This window comes from Pavona decussata, unplaced genomic scaffold (genome assembly GCF_977016875.1).
Source record: "Pavona decussata unplaced genomic scaffold, jaPavDecu1.1 SCAFFOLD_114, whole genome shotgun sequence".
NCBI classification, from domain to species: Eukaryota; Metazoa; Cnidaria; class Anthozoa; order Scleractinia; family Agariciidae; genus Pavona; species Pavona decussata.
In genome coordinates, this window is record NW_028145528.1 from 4,487,501 (window position 1) to 4,505,559 (window position 18,059).

General features: G+C 38.8%; 2 protein-coding genes across 5 annotated transcripts in view; both read right to left on the minus strand.

Moving 5' to 3' along the window:
* Positions 1-10,238, minus strand: part of LOC146470323 (uncharacterized) — a 75,422-nt gene extending 65,184 nt beyond the window's left edge. Inside the window, exons 1-9 of the mRNA XM_085122414.1 lie at positions 9,483-10,238; positions 7,304-7,386; positions 7,040-7,103; positions 6,644-6,696; positions 5,213-5,305; positions 4,331-4,432; positions 3,299-3,464; positions 1,872-2,980; positions 1,337-1,507 (exon numbers count right to left, since the gene is read on the minus strand). Of these exons, the coding sequence (XP_084978540.1) occupies positions 1,337-1,507; positions 1,872-2,980; positions 3,299-3,464; positions 4,331-4,432; positions 5,213-5,305; positions 6,644-6,696; positions 7,040-7,103; positions 7,304-7,381 (1,836 nt within the window). The 5' untranslated portion in view covers positions 7,382-7,386; positions 9,483-10,238. The remainder of the gene's footprint in view (positions 1-1,336; positions 1,508-1,871; positions 2,981-3,298; positions 3,465-4,330; positions 4,433-5,212; positions 5,306-6,643; positions 6,697-7,039; positions 7,104-7,303; positions 7,387-9,482) is intronic.
* A 1,363-nt stretch (positions 10,239-11,601) lies between these two features.
* LOC146470324 (carnitine O-palmitoyltransferase 1, liver isoform-like) overlaps positions 11,602-18,059 on the minus strand; it is a 34,053-nt gene continuing 27,595 nt past the window's right edge. The window contains exons 28-29 of one of the 4 annotated variants that reach the window (XR_014867086.1): positions 17,023-17,499; positions 11,602-11,618 (exon numbers count right to left, since the gene is read on the minus strand). Coding sequence is in view for 1 of the 4 variants with exons in the window: in XM_085122417.1 (XP_084978543.1) it covers positions 17,431-17,499 (69 nt within the window). In the remaining 3 variants the exon portion in view is untranslated. Of the gene's footprint in view, positions 11,619-14,477; positions 17,500-18,059 lie in introns of those variants that run through there. The other 3 variants (XR_014867084.1, XR_014867085.1, XM_085122417.1) reach the window with 3 other exon arrangements.

Genomic DNA, 18,059 nt, shown 5'->3' on the forward strand with positions numbered 1-18,059 from the left:
TGTCTAGACAGTATAAAAATGGGCGCTATCTAGTTTAGCGCAGAATTGAGTGTAAAGTAGTCAGAGCTGTACGTAGGATTTTTCGTCTGAGGGGGCAAACTCCGCACACCCCTCACAGGACAGACAGGGTTTCTAGTTGGACGTTTTTGTTTTCACCCCTACACACAGACACAGAAAGTTGCCTCTAAGACCTTTAATTGTTTGGAATTCACATTAAAGAAAGATTTTTTCAGTCAAGTTAGTCAATTTTCGTGTGATTTCGGAGCAGTATAGCTAGAAGAAATAGCTCAGCAAACTCGAACACTATGTTAGAAAAAAAATGGAGTTTTCTGGCGGGGGCAGTTGCCCCCTCTGCCCCCGCGCTATGTACGGCCCTGGTAGTACATGTAGTGAGCTTACTTCGTACAAGTCCAATAATTAATACAAAGTATAAGAAGAGTCACTGAAGAAGACGTTTCTTTATTTGTTGAAATAAACCCCGCTAGTTCCCCTAGGTTCGTTCAGCATAAAATATTCTACCAGGCGAGGCAGAGCGCATAACTTGGCAAAAGAGTCAAAAAGAAGCAGAATAATTTTCTGTGGAAAAACGTTAGTTTCAAAGATTACAACAGCAATATAGAAACAATGATATACTGACAAACCAAAGAACGAGGTGCAAAACTTCGTTTTAGAATGTGACCATCCAAGAAAACCCTTTACATGCCTGCAAACTATTCTTTACAATACCCTCGTCCTATCCGAATTTCATCATTTCCTTTTTTTCAACCAAACTCAACAAACCAGGGCCCAGTTGTTCAAATCCCGATTAAGCTTATCCTGGGTTAACGTGAAGTTTGATTCGAGTTAATTACTACTCAATAATAATTTTTCAAAAGCTTTAATTCTGCCCGTCAGCTTAAACTTGGATGATTACATTTTTAACGAGTGAGATGAAAACCTCGGTTAACTTTTAATCGGAGATTAGCATTAATCGGCTTTCGAACAACCTGGCTCAGGTAAAGTTTACAGTACGACGTTTGACCAGGGCTGATCTGGATCGACCAACACTTTCTACCCTTCTGCTTCAGACAGATAGAGAGCGTGAAGATCAACTCTGGGACAAAAAAGTCAATCTTTTGATTACAATTTTTTCTTTGAGAAATCACACTGACTCAAAGATTTGATTTTGCCCTCAATTTGGTTCGACGGTAGGTCAGACATTTGACCCGTGATCTTAAATTTTGCACATTGGAGTTCAGCTCTGTTCATGTGAAGTTCTTTTTTCCCTTTCTTAGTCAGAGTTCCACACTGATAACAATTGAATAACATCCATTTTTTAAAATGATAGAGTTTTTACCTTTTTGTGGTTAAGTTCCCTTTCCATCAGTTCCTCTGCAAGCCTATGACATTCTTGAACACAGTCGTTGCAGTCGTTTTGATCGACCAGCGGCTGTCGCCAGTTATCTAATGGCTTTTCCACATCGCGTAGAAGTACTTTATTCATGTCGACAGGTGGTAAACAGTCCATCTGCAATTTAAGCCGACGTTATTGCATAGTAAAAAGAAAGCAACTTTTGCAAATAAATGTCCCAGTAAAATATTTTTCTTGCTTACTAAGATGTTGTGAAATTAAACGCCGGTACCAAGAGGAAATTGCAGATGCAGAGAGCAAGGCGTATATAAGATTGACGGAAAGATTTGTAAATTTTTCAGATGACCACAACGTGCTCAAGATTCCCAGAACAGACTTTGTCGATAATCTGGCATTGTTTATACATTGGGGCTAAAGCGAAACTGAGAAACACCCAGATACACAATGTAACATCTTCGAGTTCTTAAGCCACTTGCACTGCGTTTAGGAATATCAGAATCAAACTAACTAGTTTTCTTACTAATTCCTGCGCTTGTACATCTGCATCGGATGGCTCTTCATTGCGTCTGGCCTGATGGCGGTCTGTGCTTCCTGAGCCCAGACTGTCGAAGTTCTTGTCATCTGGTTCATCACCTACACACCCCTTCGTTTCCTCCAACTCTTGCGGTGTGGTGGACTGGAGAGTATCTTTTCCGTCATTCTTAAAGAAAGTCTTAAACGACTGTTCTTCAACCGTCTCTATGTACCCTTCTTCTCTTTCGTCGTGGTCTTCGTGATCGTCGTCGTTGTCGTCACCACCACCACCACTATCATCATCATCATCATCATCATCATCATCATCATCATCATCACCTGCACCATTACCATATGCCTGGAGAGGTTGCCATTCACCAGAAAAGCAGAATCTTTTCCCGTCTTCTTTTTCATTATCACTGTCTAGAGTCGCCATGTCATCATCCTCAGTGGGCAATGGAGTAAGGCCAACCAAGAGTGATTCAGAATCTGATCTATCAGAGTCTTCTTTCTCGTTTTCTAGGCAATATGCTTTGGTTGTCTCCAATTGAAAAGTCGCTGACATGTCATCATCCTCATTGGGCAATGGAGTAAGGCCAACCAACAATGATTGAGAGTCTGAACTATCAGAGTCTTCTTTCTCGTTTCCTAGGCAATATTCTTTGGTTGTCTCCAGGTGAAAAGTCGCTAACGTGTCATCATCCTCATTGGGCAATGGAGTGAGGCCAACCAAGAGTGATTCAGAATCTGAACTATCAGAGCCTTCTTCCTCGTTTCCTAGGCAATATGCTTTGGTTGTCTCTAGGTGAAAAGTCGCTGACATGTCATTATTCTCAGTCGGCAATGGGGTAAGGCCAACCAAGAGTGATTGAGAGTCTGAACTATCAGAGTCTTCTTTCTCGTTTCCTAGGCAATATGCTTTGGTTGTCTCCAATTGAAGAGTCGCTGACATTTCATCATCCTCATTGGGCAATGGAGTAAGGCCAACCAAGAGTGATTGAGAATCTGAACTATCAGAGTCTTCTTTCTCGTTTCCTAGACAATATGCTTTCGTTGCCTCCAGGTGAGAAGGCCGAGCTGCGTGGTTTGCCTCAGTGTTATCGTCTGGATTTCTACCTGTGAAGTGTATGGTTATGCTTACTTTCAGTACTGATCAAGCATTTATGGTATTCGCATTTTACTAGCGAAGAATGGAGACGCTGTGTACATGACATTTAAGAATCAAAATTTCCTGCAACCTAGTAAATCAATGTGTAATTAGACTGTTTCAAAGTATACATAGTGAAGAATGTTTTTAGTGGTTTTCTTATGTTTTTAACGAAGATGCATTATGGCATTGAAGAAGACATAAAAACAAGAGAAAAGAGTGGTACAAGGGTTCAAGGAAAGAAGGAAACAGAGGAATGAAACTGTGGTATCCATTATGATTCCCACCTGTTTCCTTTTGATCATCAGACGAATGCAGTTCAGATGCATCACACAGCAGAGTGTCATTATCCTCCTCAACTGCCCTCGCATATTGCCAGTCTCTTGCCATTTCTTCTCCAGACGAGTCTGTGCTACTAGTAATCTCTTCGTTTCCAAACATTTTCCAAGAAATCTGTTTGAATATGCATTTTTCAAATTGATATCAATAAAATTGTCTTGTCTTTGACCAGAAATGTCCAGGGGACAAATATGCAAATTTACAAATGTCAACTTGGCATGCAGACCTGCGAAGGGTGACCAAACGGAAACACAAGTCGACGCAAGTATTAATGGATTTACCAAAAAGCTATTTTGGGCCAGTGTTGGCTAACAAAATAAGGCTACAGAAAAAAGCACTCACAATGAAATGTGTCCACTTGTGACCTCTTTGCTGGGTGATCAAAAAAGCAAAAACTTTGTTGGGCGCGAATTTTAGCTTTGTCGATCTGAAGGCAAATTATGGAAAGTTATAGACAGTACACGCAAATTGTCCCCAAATGGAGTCGTGAAGGCAGCGGAAGTTACCTGCTTGGCTCTGTATGCAATTCCGTTTGCCCAGGACCTTACAGTTGCCCCGAAGGAGAACTAAACTACGAGAAAATTGTAGGGTGATTATGATGAAGGAGAAAATTTCGATGTTTTCGTTGTTTGATAAATAACCTTCCGCACACTGTTCGGATGTTCCAACCACCAAGCTACTGAAAGACCGATGGTGGAGTGGTGATGTAAGTAATTTGTAAAAGGGTGAAGTATGACGCACGACCTTTATGTGGTCCGAAAACGTAAAAAGAGGTAAAAAATCTGAAAGACGGTGAATGGGGAATGCTTGGTCACGCTATAAAATTAATAACCTGGAGGGAGTTTATTCATAGCAACGCCGGAGACTGAAGATCGTTTCTTTCGGTTCCCATCTTCATGATAAATTGAAAACAGTTTCCTTACAGATCAACTAACTTTGTTTCTAGCAGTTAAGTTACCGGATGTTACGTTTATACCCACCTCCTCCATATCCCGACCTATCAAATACTGACATATCACATCGCCCATTGTCAGCATAACACCATGCTTAAGTTCATAGCGTATAGTAGGCATCAAGATGGACTGGAAAAGAAAAAAAATGAACGCATAATGCTACAAACAACGAAAAATAATTAATAAATGACAGTAAACAATGATTTTTTGCAGCCATTTCACAGTGTTCTGCTTCGAAGAAAGTAGTGAGGTTGACCTTAGAAAGTCAACCGGTTCCAGATGGAACCAGTGTTGTATTGCGGTATCGGATGCTTTGTGATGTCATGTGTGTGGTTGAAGGTACCAGCAAGAGGTGAAACGAGTTCTAAATTTGTAGGGAGAAAATCGATAATGTAGTTTCTAAGTAATCTTTGGTGGCCGGATGGTGAACGGAAAGTTGGTTGAGATGCTTCTTTTACTATCCTGGGATAAAGATCTCGTTACCCATTCTCTTGTTATGACCACCATTAATGATGATGACCAATTTATACTGGACGAATATTGGACTTCAATCATATTTGGTTTGCGTTAAAGATCTGAAAAGGTTGCGCAAAAGGAGTGTTAAAATATGCCAAAGGTGATCCAGACATCAATTGCTCTCCGACAAAGTCAAAAGTATATTAAAGCTTTCCTGGGCATCAAAGGTACATTTCTACCAATCAAGACGAAAAAGAAACGGAACTGACAGCACCTCTGTCTCACATCTGATAGAAATCAAAATGGGCACCACTTTTTCTTTAAATCAATGACCACCTTAACCATATGCCAAAGGTAAGTTATAAAGGTATTTTTGTGCGGTGCAAGTAAAAAATGAGCAAAAGACCATTCTAAAATGAAAGTGACTATGTAATACTTTGCATGATTCAATACCTTTTCTTTCTTTGTTCCGTTGGTGCTTCCACAGTCATAAATAAGATGAAGACCTCTTTGCACGTCAATGCAAGCATGTTTCTTCGATAAGGACTACATCGTTAAAAAACGACCAAAACTTACAATTTACATCATATATGTCCTCTATTTAAATTAAAGAAATTGGAACCGGAACTTTTTAATGTTAAATGTTCTACTCTGAGTTATATATTGCAACTATCACAACTGGGAACGCTTTGTCATTTAACATCAATCACGATGGAAATTAAAACCAATGATTTAATGAGACTGGTTTGGGTTCAAATAGCCAAAGTTGGAGTTATTTGCTTCCATTTTGTAGCCGCAGCAGCTTTGGTCATAGCAGTCGCTCTGCAAGTTAAGGAGATTCTAAACTACGGATTTGGAGGTTACTAAGAGATTTTTGCATCGACGATGTTTTATTTGCAGCATCTTGTGCCGCAACACTGCTGAGAGGTGTGACGTCCATCACCATCTGATAGTTAAAAAATCGCCATTGAGTATGCGTAGTGACAGTTTTCAAGCACACATTACAGAGAAAAATTTCTAAAAACAAAAAGTAATGAGGTAGTCCCAATTATTTCTTTTTACAAATCAGAGACAATGCAGTGTTCTTTACCATCTTACGAAAACAATTACCGTTTACACAAAGACTGAACAGAAATGCTAAAGTAAAAAATTCATGAACATACGTGCTTATGACGTCATAACCTTTACAACAACGAGGATTTCAAAAACTCGATATCTCACGTTTTGCATCTTAATGATCACCAGCCATTGTCACTGTTTTCAATAGCCAAAAGTGTACACTACTTGTGTTAAATGCTTTTTTTCTTCTGGTCGCATGAACTTCCAAATTCGAAAATCTTACAACCCTTTCCAATGGAAAAAACGTAGCTAAACATTTAATCTGTGGAAATAAGGGTTTTCATAGCAACAGCATGACAGTTGAAGGTGTCCACCTTACTGTTTTCACAAGGTATGACAAGCAGTAATTTAGACAATGCAATTCAAAATGGGTAACATAAACTTGTTTATCATATCATTTTTTTCTTTCTAACTCAGCCTGGATATTAACCACACACCAGGATACTCAAGAAAATGGACCTATAATCAGCGGCAATCACGCTCAATATTTTTTCAGCGTTACGGCTCACTCTTTTGTGCGTTGCTTAAAATGATCAGAATTATGGATTCTTATTTCCCAGGCATCCTTTATGAGTTGCTTTACGACTATCCACTGTGACGTCTACATTTACATCTACATAGCACATATGCGTTGAAGAGAATAAAATCCGTAAGGATGTCACACCTACTATAAGAATGTATAACAAAGTGAAAATTATATACTTAATATAATAAGTAAAAAATAATAAAAATTCACTTGCCGAGTCGAGAACAAAAAAGTCTTACCTTGATAGGAATAGAGATGTTGCATTTTGCGTCTCTTCCAATAACATTTTCACCTTAAAATTAAATACAAAGTAAATACATACGAAAGTCTTTTGTAAATAATTACTTTCTTTACTCTACACACAGCTCAAGTGCTTAATGTTCGAATATTCAAACCAACTGTGACTCTAAAGTTATGTTATCTGGGGTTATAATGTACTTTGAGTCTTTCCACTCCATTTAGATCTGAGAAAGGTTAATTTCTTTAAACATATCAAACTTTGTAAACTTACATGTGGGAAAAACAGTTACTATATGCAGAACTGTTGATGTGAAAGGTACGAAACACAAAAGGAAGTATCAGTGGAGCGGGGGTGACACAATTGGACCCACAATTCAAAATACAAATGTACAAACCTTGGAATACTGGAAAGATTCTTTCTTTGAATCCGTGCTGTGAAAATACTTTCAGATTTGCAACCTGAGAGAAAAAAGACTAAATGGTTAATTGCAATAATCGTGAGCGATGACAAGCAGTTTAATTTAGTGGTTTGCCTTAGAACTTGACGAAAATCGCTGCCCAAAGACCCCAGTAGAAAGTCTCATGCAAACAGCCTCAACATTTCTAATATAAGATGAAAAGCAATGCACAGCTGCTGATCGTATTTTCGTCAAAATTACCTTCTTCTTATCTCTATCCACTCGTTCCTCTTCATCTTCTTCGTAATCGTACATTACTTGAGTTTGATCAAACTCCATCGCATCTGCAAGTATTATTGGATACTTTTTAATCAACATCTACCACAACCGTAAGGAAAGTTGTCGTCACCAGGAAACATGACTGTTAAGGTGTGAATCTGATCGAAAACTGCGAAAAGTGAGGACGAGGTTATAAGACAACTTAAGTCTAACATTTCTCGCTTTGATAATATTCAGTGGGTTCCATTAAATGTGAATGTTATTCAATTCAATTTCTTTGTGATTTCCAAATGAATGTAGGTTAATTAGCCGTTCGACCAAAGACCTCAGTGCGAAGCATAACGGAAAGGTCTGAGTTTACATGGACTGTAGAGCACTCAACGAGGCCCCCAGGAGGGGACGCTTTACCATACTAGTGATTGGTGGCATTCTTTGGGAGCGCTGGGCTATAGTGGAATCCCGGTATAACGAATTTCATTATGACGAAGTCTCAGCTGATATTGGCCACTTTGAGGTTGAGCAGGGACTGGGTCGAGTTGCAAATTTTATCCAATTTATAACTTAACACGTCCATATTACAGACAACTTCAATATGAATTTTTCACCACTTTATTAAAGACAACTTTAAGATTAGTCATTTGACCAAGTTTGGTGCTTTTTAGTTGAATAGCAACCAAGTTATGGACCTTGAAACATGGTTCCAAATCCATACAAACGTCTCTAATTTTGAGACGGCGTCCCTCCAAACCATATAAACTCTCACCCTTTTTTTCATTTCTGTGATATTCTAAAAAAATTGATAAAAATCGCGATTTCCAACTCAGTTTCTTCGAAATGGTAGCTACATGACAGGATTCTACAGGGGTAACAAAAATGAGCAACTTTTTAAGAATTTGTTGAAAGAATACGTGACGATGTGTGAGTAAAAAGAGAGTTTTAAATTTACATGGTGCAATTCTTGGTTTAAAGTAGGTTAATGAGAACAACCCACTTTAAACCAACAATTACACCATGTAAATTTCAAACTCCTGTTTTAATCACACATATCGTTTCGTACTCTTTAATATTTTCTGTTACAGTTTTTTCGCATTAACGTATGCATATACTTATTATAAGTTTAACTTTGTGCTTTACTATTTAAAACTGAAGATGTTAGAAGAGCTGTCGAAACATGTCTTTTAAAATTAAAACTGCTGTCGTTTTTCTTAAACTTTTAATCCGCCTACTGCTATCCAGACCTTAGAAGGAATGTTTCGAACGTTGTTTTCTTGGGTCTACTGATAAACACTGGACAAAGTTCATTTATGACAACAATATGATATTCAGAGCGAGTTCCTGCATAATGCTATCCATTCATCTGACTTGAGGTTTCGGAAGCATAAAATTATCGCTCAACTTCAACAAATTCTGACTAGTTGGCGAAGAAAAGTCCAGTTATTATACTACGTGAATATCTGAGGAAAAAGCGCACAACTTCAGATTTGAATCAGGGTTCCAGGAAAAGCGTGATTTCGAAACCGGAAGTGTATCAATAACACAACACAATAAAGTCGAATGTTCACTCAGATAGCACATCTAAAGGCACAAACCTAAAACTAACAGTTATATTAAACAATACGAAATAAACCGATGCTCCAGCGACATTTCTTTCATAGAAATAACGAAGCTCTGTGGAACATCAAAGAAATCACTCGAGAACTCAGGGAAAGAACCATACGAATGTGCTTTCTCACATATTATTGCTTATTGAGCTTTAAACCAGTTACGGATATACGAAATCATCACAAGTCAAATGTAACCATCGCAGTAACGTACGCAACTTAACCAGCTGGAACAGTCCGAGATGATACCCGTTCATTCGCAGTTCAAAATATGTTAATTTTATACATTTCGCTTTCATAGCTGTGTATTTATGCATGTCTAGTACGCTTCAGTGACTCTGTGTATGCATGATCGCTTTTCATGAACGACAGATGGTGCACATAGAATTGTATGCACAACAAAGGATAAGCTTTTTGTTTAGCCTTGAACGTTTGTAAACTGAACTACAGTTAATGATACATGTCCTCGGTGGCCCATCGGATCGAGACAACTTCATCCAGGAAGAGAAGTGTTAAATATCAATTGATTTGCTGCGCTTTAGAAAAATTTGAGTACGTACCTTTTTTACCACTCCAGACAATGAAGGGAGCTTCTAAATCTTGTATAAAGACCTGTTAGAGATTCTTGCACTCATCTGCAGCACTAGCCAGTTGAAAACCTACGCACACCACTGATTGCTAACTCATCCATTGAAGCCAGACGTCCACGTGACCTGCTAGACTGATCTATTAAATCACGCGACAATGGTTTGGGTGACCGTTGGGGACATGGGCCAAATAATATCATATCGCATGAGAAATTGTCCAACACCACAATATCGCAAAACGAGTTTCCCCTCCAAATAGATTGGACTGCTGTATTTTAAGCTGGCTTTCCCTGCTTTGCGCATTTGCCCTCAGAGGGAAAGGAAAGAAAAACGTTTTTCACATTGCACGAGGTCAGGACCAAAGGTTGTTTTGATCGTGCGAAACTTTGACACTCTTTGGGTGAATTGCGTTATAAAATACAAAATTTCTCTCAAATTACCTCTTTTTAAATCCAAATCCAGCTTTTTTTTTTTTGCATATCTTGTCGTTCCGAGTGGGCATCGTACAAAAAACAATGTCTTACACACTCAAGTGCGAAACGAAACATGCCACCGCAAAAATGACAAAAATCAAGTGGAAGGATGGGTATCAAGTAGGGCTGAGGAATTTCGTTAACCCACAGGAATATCACCAAAAAAAATTCTGGTGGGTAGGATTTCCAACAGGAGCAACACACAGGAAAATCAACAGCAGACTAAGCTTGCGTTCTCCTTCGTCAATGGACCGAATATAATTGATTGGCTAATCGAACTGCGGTTCACTTTGTAATTGAAAGGCAAACCAAAGGGTGAAACTAACATCAGAGTGATGGCTGTTTCTAAGATGTGCATTTTTTTTTCTGTTTCTTCTTTTTTAAAAGTTTAAGCAGAGAAGCACGCTAAATAACTGTGTTGGGGCGCACACGTAGTTTAGTCACTGGCTCCAGGCCTTAGTATGGTTTCATAGTTCAGTTCAAAGACTAAAGTCGCTTTTATTTCAAGTACAGCGATGTCTGAGTACTTCGTGAGCGCGCGCAGAATCAACACGTCAGGAATAAGATACCATAGCAACAAAAAAGAAAACAAATAAACAATTTTACAACTGATCGAACCGTTGAAGAGAAAAGTGCGCACATCAATTTTACTCGCTTGACAACAGCTGAAACATATGCGACTATAAAGCACCAAAAGTAGACATTGTTTTGATGAATTATGTGAAAAGTAAAACGTTGAATTAATGAAATCACGGTTTCTGGCACGCGCTATAAAGCTCTACTGCCTGCGACCCGCAAAAGTTCTGCGAAAAACAAGAGGATTCTCTTTTTTGGTTAAAACAGATCTGACCTTCCTTGTTGACATTTCCTGAAGCAAATGAGTTTCCAAAGTCAGTTACCGTAGCATATTATTCAATTGCAAATGACGTTTGCCTCTTTCCCTGAAAATGTTCTTCTTCTGAATGAGACGCGACTGAACTCTTTCGCGACGCAAAACGAAGTAAAAAACGCTGACGTCAGAAAGGCAGGTTAAGTGCGCGCTCATTCGATCATTACTACCTGAATTCATTTCGTTTTCCTTTTCAAATTCAAATTTTGCAATCGAAGGGAGAGTAAAGAACAATAGCTCTAATTAGCATAGAAAAACAACAACAACGAAAAAAACAAAACAAAAAAAAACTGAAGGATCCTGTTTGTTATAGTCAAATGACGCCATAGTGAAAATGTTCCATTAAGAACGGTACTTCTTAAATACAGTAGTGTTTTCACGCCGTTTACGACTATGCGGGAAAAGCAGATCTTAGCAAGGGTTATTGGAATCCTAAAAGAAAATTGGGAGTAACTAAGCATTTTTCTGAGATATTTTAAGCAACAAAAATTCCAAAAAGCATTAAAATACAAAACAATGTATCGCATTTTTTTCCCAAATTGAAACTTAATTATTTCTAAAAATGCGTGGTTACCCCCAATTTTCTTTTTCGATTTCAAAAGCCCTTGCCAAGACTTTCTTTTCCCGCATAGTCAGTAACCGCGCAAAAATATCTTTGAATTAGTAGTATATTCCTTAAAAAATTAGTATCTCGGACTTTCCCGAGATGCGCAGAACGTATGCGCAGTAACAAATGGAGGCACCGTCCTTAGAGATACGGCAAACAGCAGACGACAGAAATGACAACGTGACCATGTTTATGCTTCATTTGTTGCTCGCTGTTTTCAGTTTCTCAGTAAAATTGAGTAGTTTTGGGTTATAAAAGGTCAGAATTATTTTTTCACTATTCTTATCTGTGTACTCATTTTTTCCAGAACATACGAACGCGATTCTAATCTCTTTCTTATTTCTTCACGTCAGAGAATTTAGTCTCCGTGCACTCACGTTCGTATCCATTTTCCATCGTTTTGTCAGTTTTATTTGAAAACAGAGATTATTATGTAGTTAGTGTTTCAAACATTACGAAAACCACAAAATTAAAAAGAAAGGAAAAGAAAAAAAGGATGCCCACAGCATCTAAATTTAGCACGCATGCATTAACTTGTCACACGTCACGCCGATTTCATAACAAAGGGAAGGAGGAGGATTCCGGGGGACATGACTGATTTGAAGTTCGAGGCCGTACTCGTAGCTATAATATAGCCTTAAAAGTTAGAGGAAGGCCACTGAAGGAAAATCCCAATGCTATCAAAGTAAGCTTGGAAAGTGTTAATAGTAGAGATGTGTTGGTGTGATAATAACTTTATAATTGCCCAGTTACATTTACAGGAGGAGCACTAGAATGCGATGGAGTGGAAACAGGAAAGGTCCCGTCAGGCGTGGGCCCGAACACTTAAGGTGACTCGACCCAGTTATTTTTTGGTGGAACCACCCTACTTTGAAGCTCTCTGGTATCCCCACCTTTACTTTTATCGTAAGTCTAACACATAGAATGTATAACATATAGATCAATCTACAATATAGCAAAAAAATTTCGGCGATCAGAGTAAATGTCACGTGGTTATAGTGCCACGCCCCTTTTAGGTCTGAGTCGAAATTCTGCTGTTGCCGGCTTTTTTTCGTGAGAATCTCTCGGCTACACATAGTGCGCATTAGTGCCTTGCGCTGGAAAAAAGTTTTGACAAAATCGCAAAGACCCAATTCGAGAAATTTAGCGCTTTCCAAATTTAGGTCATAATTTATGTAAAAATGATAAGCAAACTTTAAACGATTATATCTAATAAACTATGAGATTTATTCCTTTATTTTGGGGATCTTTATAACAGGTGGACCCTTGCACGTCAGCAGAAAGCTTTAGGGTCTTGTAAGTGCGCCCGATTTCGAGCAATGCAAACATATAGAAATTATAGTTTTAGCTATTTATTGACGCTTGTCAACGTTTCAGAGTCCTTCTCACAAAAAAAGCATTTTCTTAAAAATTCGTAGTTTTTTTTCCTTCAAATTTTTGTAGGGCTACAATTGATTAACTAACTACCCGGATTCCGAATTTCATGGTCATTGAAAACCTGTGACATTATCTTCTATCAGCCCAAACTTGAGTAAACATTGAAGATTTTTAGCGTTTTGGCTGAGATTGTGCTTTGAGAGTTTTCTATTGTTTCGAGTCTGTCATGATACAGCATTCTTGTTCAGCACGCGTGCAATGACCACGCTTGCCTGACTTCCGAATGCACTCATTGGACATTGAACGCATGCTTAACAAGAATGCTGTATCATGACAAACTCGAAACAATAGAAAACTCCCAAAGCACAAACTCAGCCAGAACGCTAAAAATCTTCAATGTTTACTCAAGTTTGGGCTTATAGAAGATAATGTCACAGTTTTTCAATGACCATGGAATTCGGAATCCAGGTAGTTAGTCAATCAATTGTGGCCCTGAAAAAAATTGAAGGAAAAAAAACTACGAATTTTTAAGAAAATGCTTTTTTTGTGAGAAGGACTCTGAAACGCTGACAAGCGTCAACAAATAGCTAAAACTATAATGTCTATATGTTTGCATTGCTCGAAATCGCGTGCACTTACAAGGCCCTAAAGCTTTTTGCTGATTTGCAAGGACCCATCTGTAATAAAGATCCCCAAAATAAAGGAATAAATCTCATAGTTTATTAGATATAGTCGTGTAAAGTTTGCTTACCATTTTTACATAAATTATGACCTAAATTTGGAAAGTGCTAAATTTCTCGAATTGGGTCTTTGCGATTTTGTCGAAACTTTGTTCAGCGCAAGGCACTAATGCGCACTATGTGTAGCCGAGAGATTCTCACGAAAAAAAAAAGCCGGCAACAGCAGAATTTCGACTCAGACCTAAAAGGGGCGTGGCACTTTAACCACGTGACATTTACTCTGATCGCCGAAATTTTTTTGCTATATTGTAGATTGATCTATATGTTATCCATTCTGTGTGTTAAACTTACGATAAAAGCAAAAGTGGGGATACCAGAGAGCTTCAAAGTAGGGTGGTACCGCCAAAAAATAACTGGGTCGAGTCACCTTAAGAGTAGTTCCGCTGATTGTCTTATTAGGCCGCTAGCTTAAAAAGCTGTTCAAGAAGAGAATAGGCGTCTTTCTATAATAGCAACAAGCCAAGCAAACGTTAATTCTGTAAAATAAATAAATAAAATCACTTTATTTAGGTGTCAATGTATTTAGCGCAGAGCGACACTTTCCGGATTGAATTGGAATTTAGAAATGCTGTTTATTGAGGAGAGGAGAAACCGGACGACCCAGAAAAAAAAAAAAAAAAAAACTCCTCGGAGCAAGGACGAGAACCAACAACAAACTCAACCCACATATGACGCCGAGTCTGAGAATCGAACGCAGGCAACATGGGTGGGAGGCAAGTGTTCTGACTGTACAACCTCTTTCGCACTTGACAAGCTTCCAAAACGCCTACGACGCCACCCGCCTGTAAATTATAAATGGGCGTAGGCGTGGTGTAAGCAGGTCCGTGCAAAAGGTGCACCATCTTAATAGAGAGCGGAAGTACTATGAGAAAGAAACACCACTGCGATTAACTCAGTTTCATTACAGAAATATTTTCCACACAATTGAAGACAAACAAATTCACACCTTGGTCATCGCTGTCGGTGTACATACCAAACAAGTGAATACCGTTAGACGTGTTTTGATTGGCTGCTCAAAACTCACGCCAGGCCCCAGTTGTGCAAAGGGCGGATAACTTTATCCACTGGATAAGTCACTATCCAGTGGAGCAAATGTACCGCGAACTAACGCTTTTGGCAAGTTTTCCACACAATCCCACACTTCAATTTGACACACGCTTCTACTCTATCCACAAATTATAGGGCGATCGAGAAAATCTTGCACACACTTTATCTGCGGGATACAGACCTATGTAGTGGATAAAATTATCCGCTCTTTGAACAACTGGGGCCTGGTGGTTTGGAAACTGCGTGCGATATTCACTCGCTTGGTATATACTACAAAAATTATTAACCTTAGAGTTGGGTAATAGCACAAGATATTCACTCCCGCGTGGATCGGTGAATGGGGAACTTAAGCTACGACAACGGTGACGGAAACAAAAACATCCCTTGAAGATATTACTTCATTTTATTGGTGCTTCTTCGTGATTATTTCTACTCATTCAACTTGTAAAAAATGGACGAACTACCCAAGAACCTTACCAAATTGGTAGGCGTGGTGTTCGAGCTAAGAAAGGGAATGAAAAATTCACCGTTCTCCACAAAACCTTGCATTTGGTTATTTCACGTTGTCGTTTTGCAGAGGACGGCTTCTATTTTGCGGCGCTGTCGTTGCTTAAGGTCCCTTATATCTTCAGCTATCGATAATTAATATTAACTCACTTTATCGTTTCTCTTAAAACGGTTTCACTCCACACCGCAACTTCGGTTACTCAACTTTGATATCCTATGTGCTTTAATGCAAATACTAGACCACTAGCAGATATAAAATGCGTTTCAAGCCAGTCGTTGCTTTTAAATATACTTTAAGGGAGCCAAAAAAGTACCGTTTACTGACAGAAAAAGGTGATTCATTTAGTCCCTAAAGGCCTGCAAAAACCATAAAAAAAAAAGCTACAGAAAGCAAAGTTACGCTTGAGGTTGTCAGTTTTGGAATGTGTTAGTGAACTCCAAAGTAACTACTCTCAAGGTCTCGTTACTTTCGGAAATATACGGCAACTTTATTGCTGACAAGGTTTACGGCAAGCTAAGCCGCTAAAATACATTAACGTATCATAGGTATGTAACTCAAATACTTAACCTAAGAAAAGAAAATGAGAAATAGTTCTATTTGCTTATCTCCTAGCGCGCGTCCATTTTCCGCGAAGCAGACAGGTTTTTATTTGCGTGTTTCGCGAATTGCTGAACAAGCCTTGACTATAATTTGCAGCATGCTAATTGGTTAAAAAAAATGCGTGCAACTTGCGAAAACCAATCACAACAGCCATGGCGTTTTTCAAAGCAGTCAGGAGCTGAGCCGGTCAACACAAGCACGACATGATTTGACGCATGTTCACTTGCGCTTAGGTCCTACATCAGCTTGCCTCAAGGTCTTATTTGTTTGTGTTATTGGCGTTTGCGCCCGTCCATTGGCATGGATTTACTTATAAAATGATGATGATACAAGATGCGCACTATTTCTAACACGGCGGCTAAATAACTGTTAACTAACTAAACTACACAAAAATACTAAAATTCTAATTCTTCACTCCTAAAGCACCTTTTAAAGCATTAAAATTGCTTTTCGTCCGCGTTATTGAAAATATACGCTAACGTTTATATTATTTACGTTTACTTGTTAATACACAACCTAACAAAAACTACATTTCATCCTCTAAAATGCTTACCCATCCTCGTTTCTTCCAGACGTGTTTAAGACAAAAGTGACCCTTAAATGATGGGGGAGGGGTGGGGGGAATGATTCAAATGAGGAGTTGTTATGAGCCAAGAAAGGAACCCAAATATTGTAAACTACACAAGAGATTCCGACGCCCAACGCGTAACGCGAAGGATGTGGTCCCCTTTAATTAATTTGAATACTTTCTTGAGATCGTCTACTGGATCAAACTTTCTCAAACTCATTAATAATTCAAAAGCCAAAGACAAAGGAAGTCATGCACCGCGACGTGTTTGGATATCTGATGAAAAACTCCTCTTTTTTGTATCCTTAATTCCCCCTTTCAAAATCAGTTTGTTTGAGAAGTTATATCAAACACTCGTCACAGTGTTTCATCGCTATATCAAAAACCTCGAAGTTCGTCAAAAATACTCCGCTGCGCGTCGTATTTTCAAACTCTCTTCTCGGAGTTTGATATGTGATGAAACACTGTCTCGTGTTTGATATATTACTTGGAGAATGGTTCCCACTCGACGGCTACACGAGCGATTTGAGGGGAAGCGACGCGGAAAGCCCACACTTTGTCGCAAAAGGTTCTACTTGTTTGAATTTTTCACAACTTGTTTTCTGTGATTTTGTTTTCGGCTGCCGCGTCGCTTGTGCCATGGTGCTTTCACGCGCAAGTTTCCCTGCACGCTGCGCAGCTTCAAGTTGGTTTCCTGGAGCAACCTTAAATTCTTATTAGATAGTCGATCTCACCGAAGTATACAAACTAATTACAGGCGATCAGATTTAACCCTTTAACCTTTAATATCAAAGAACAAATTCACCTATCTGGTCCCCATACTTTCTTATAAAAGTACTGGGGAGAAGTCATTAAATTATCAAGAAAATTCACCTTGGGTGATCATATCCTAATTCAAGAGTCCTGCAAACAGAGATCAATTTCTTGTTAACTCGCTTCGCTCACGGCATTCTACCACCAGGAAGCCTGGGTATAGTCTCCTTCAAAACTGTTACGTCATGCAGCTGTGATGGAGAGTAAATGGCCAGGACTAAGTAGAGGATTTACGGTACATTTTATAGCGTACGGTGCAAGCGTCCATTAATGTGAAAGATATTTACTGGAGTTCTGATTCATGCATCAAACAAGGCCTTCATTTCTGCCAAGCTCTCCTTGATGTTCGAAGAAAAGCGTTTACAATCCTGAAAAAAATTCAATGGAAGTGACATTAGTCAAATGCTGTGATCCTTATCTCTAGTGTGAAATGATTATCGTTGCAAAAAGTAGCAATGCTGAAATTGAAAGCACCGGTTGTTAAACCGAAGAATGTGCAACCAACCATTTCTAGAAAAATTAAGGCAACTTGTTACAGCTTGGGCGCAGTTTTTAAATAGAACGCCGAAAGTAAACTCACGCTTGCGATGACTTTCAACAAATATCAAAGAACCAATTCTCATATCTTGTCCCGACACTTTTCTTATAAAAGTACTTTGGAGAAGTTATTAAAATATCAAGAAAATTCACCTTGGGAGATCATACTCTTAATTCTCATGACCTCAGGGGTTGGATAAGCATTGCTGATATTACAAGGAGAAATTTGATCCTGATCAATGGTAGGGCTTAAATGGTTAAAGAAACTCGCGCTATTTTCTCAAGCAATTACTTTTTTTCTTTTACAAAAGTCGACTGTGACTCACTTGAACCCGTTTTCCGCGCTTGAGATTAGTTCATTGTGCTGTTTGTGATTGTTATCACTGGTTAC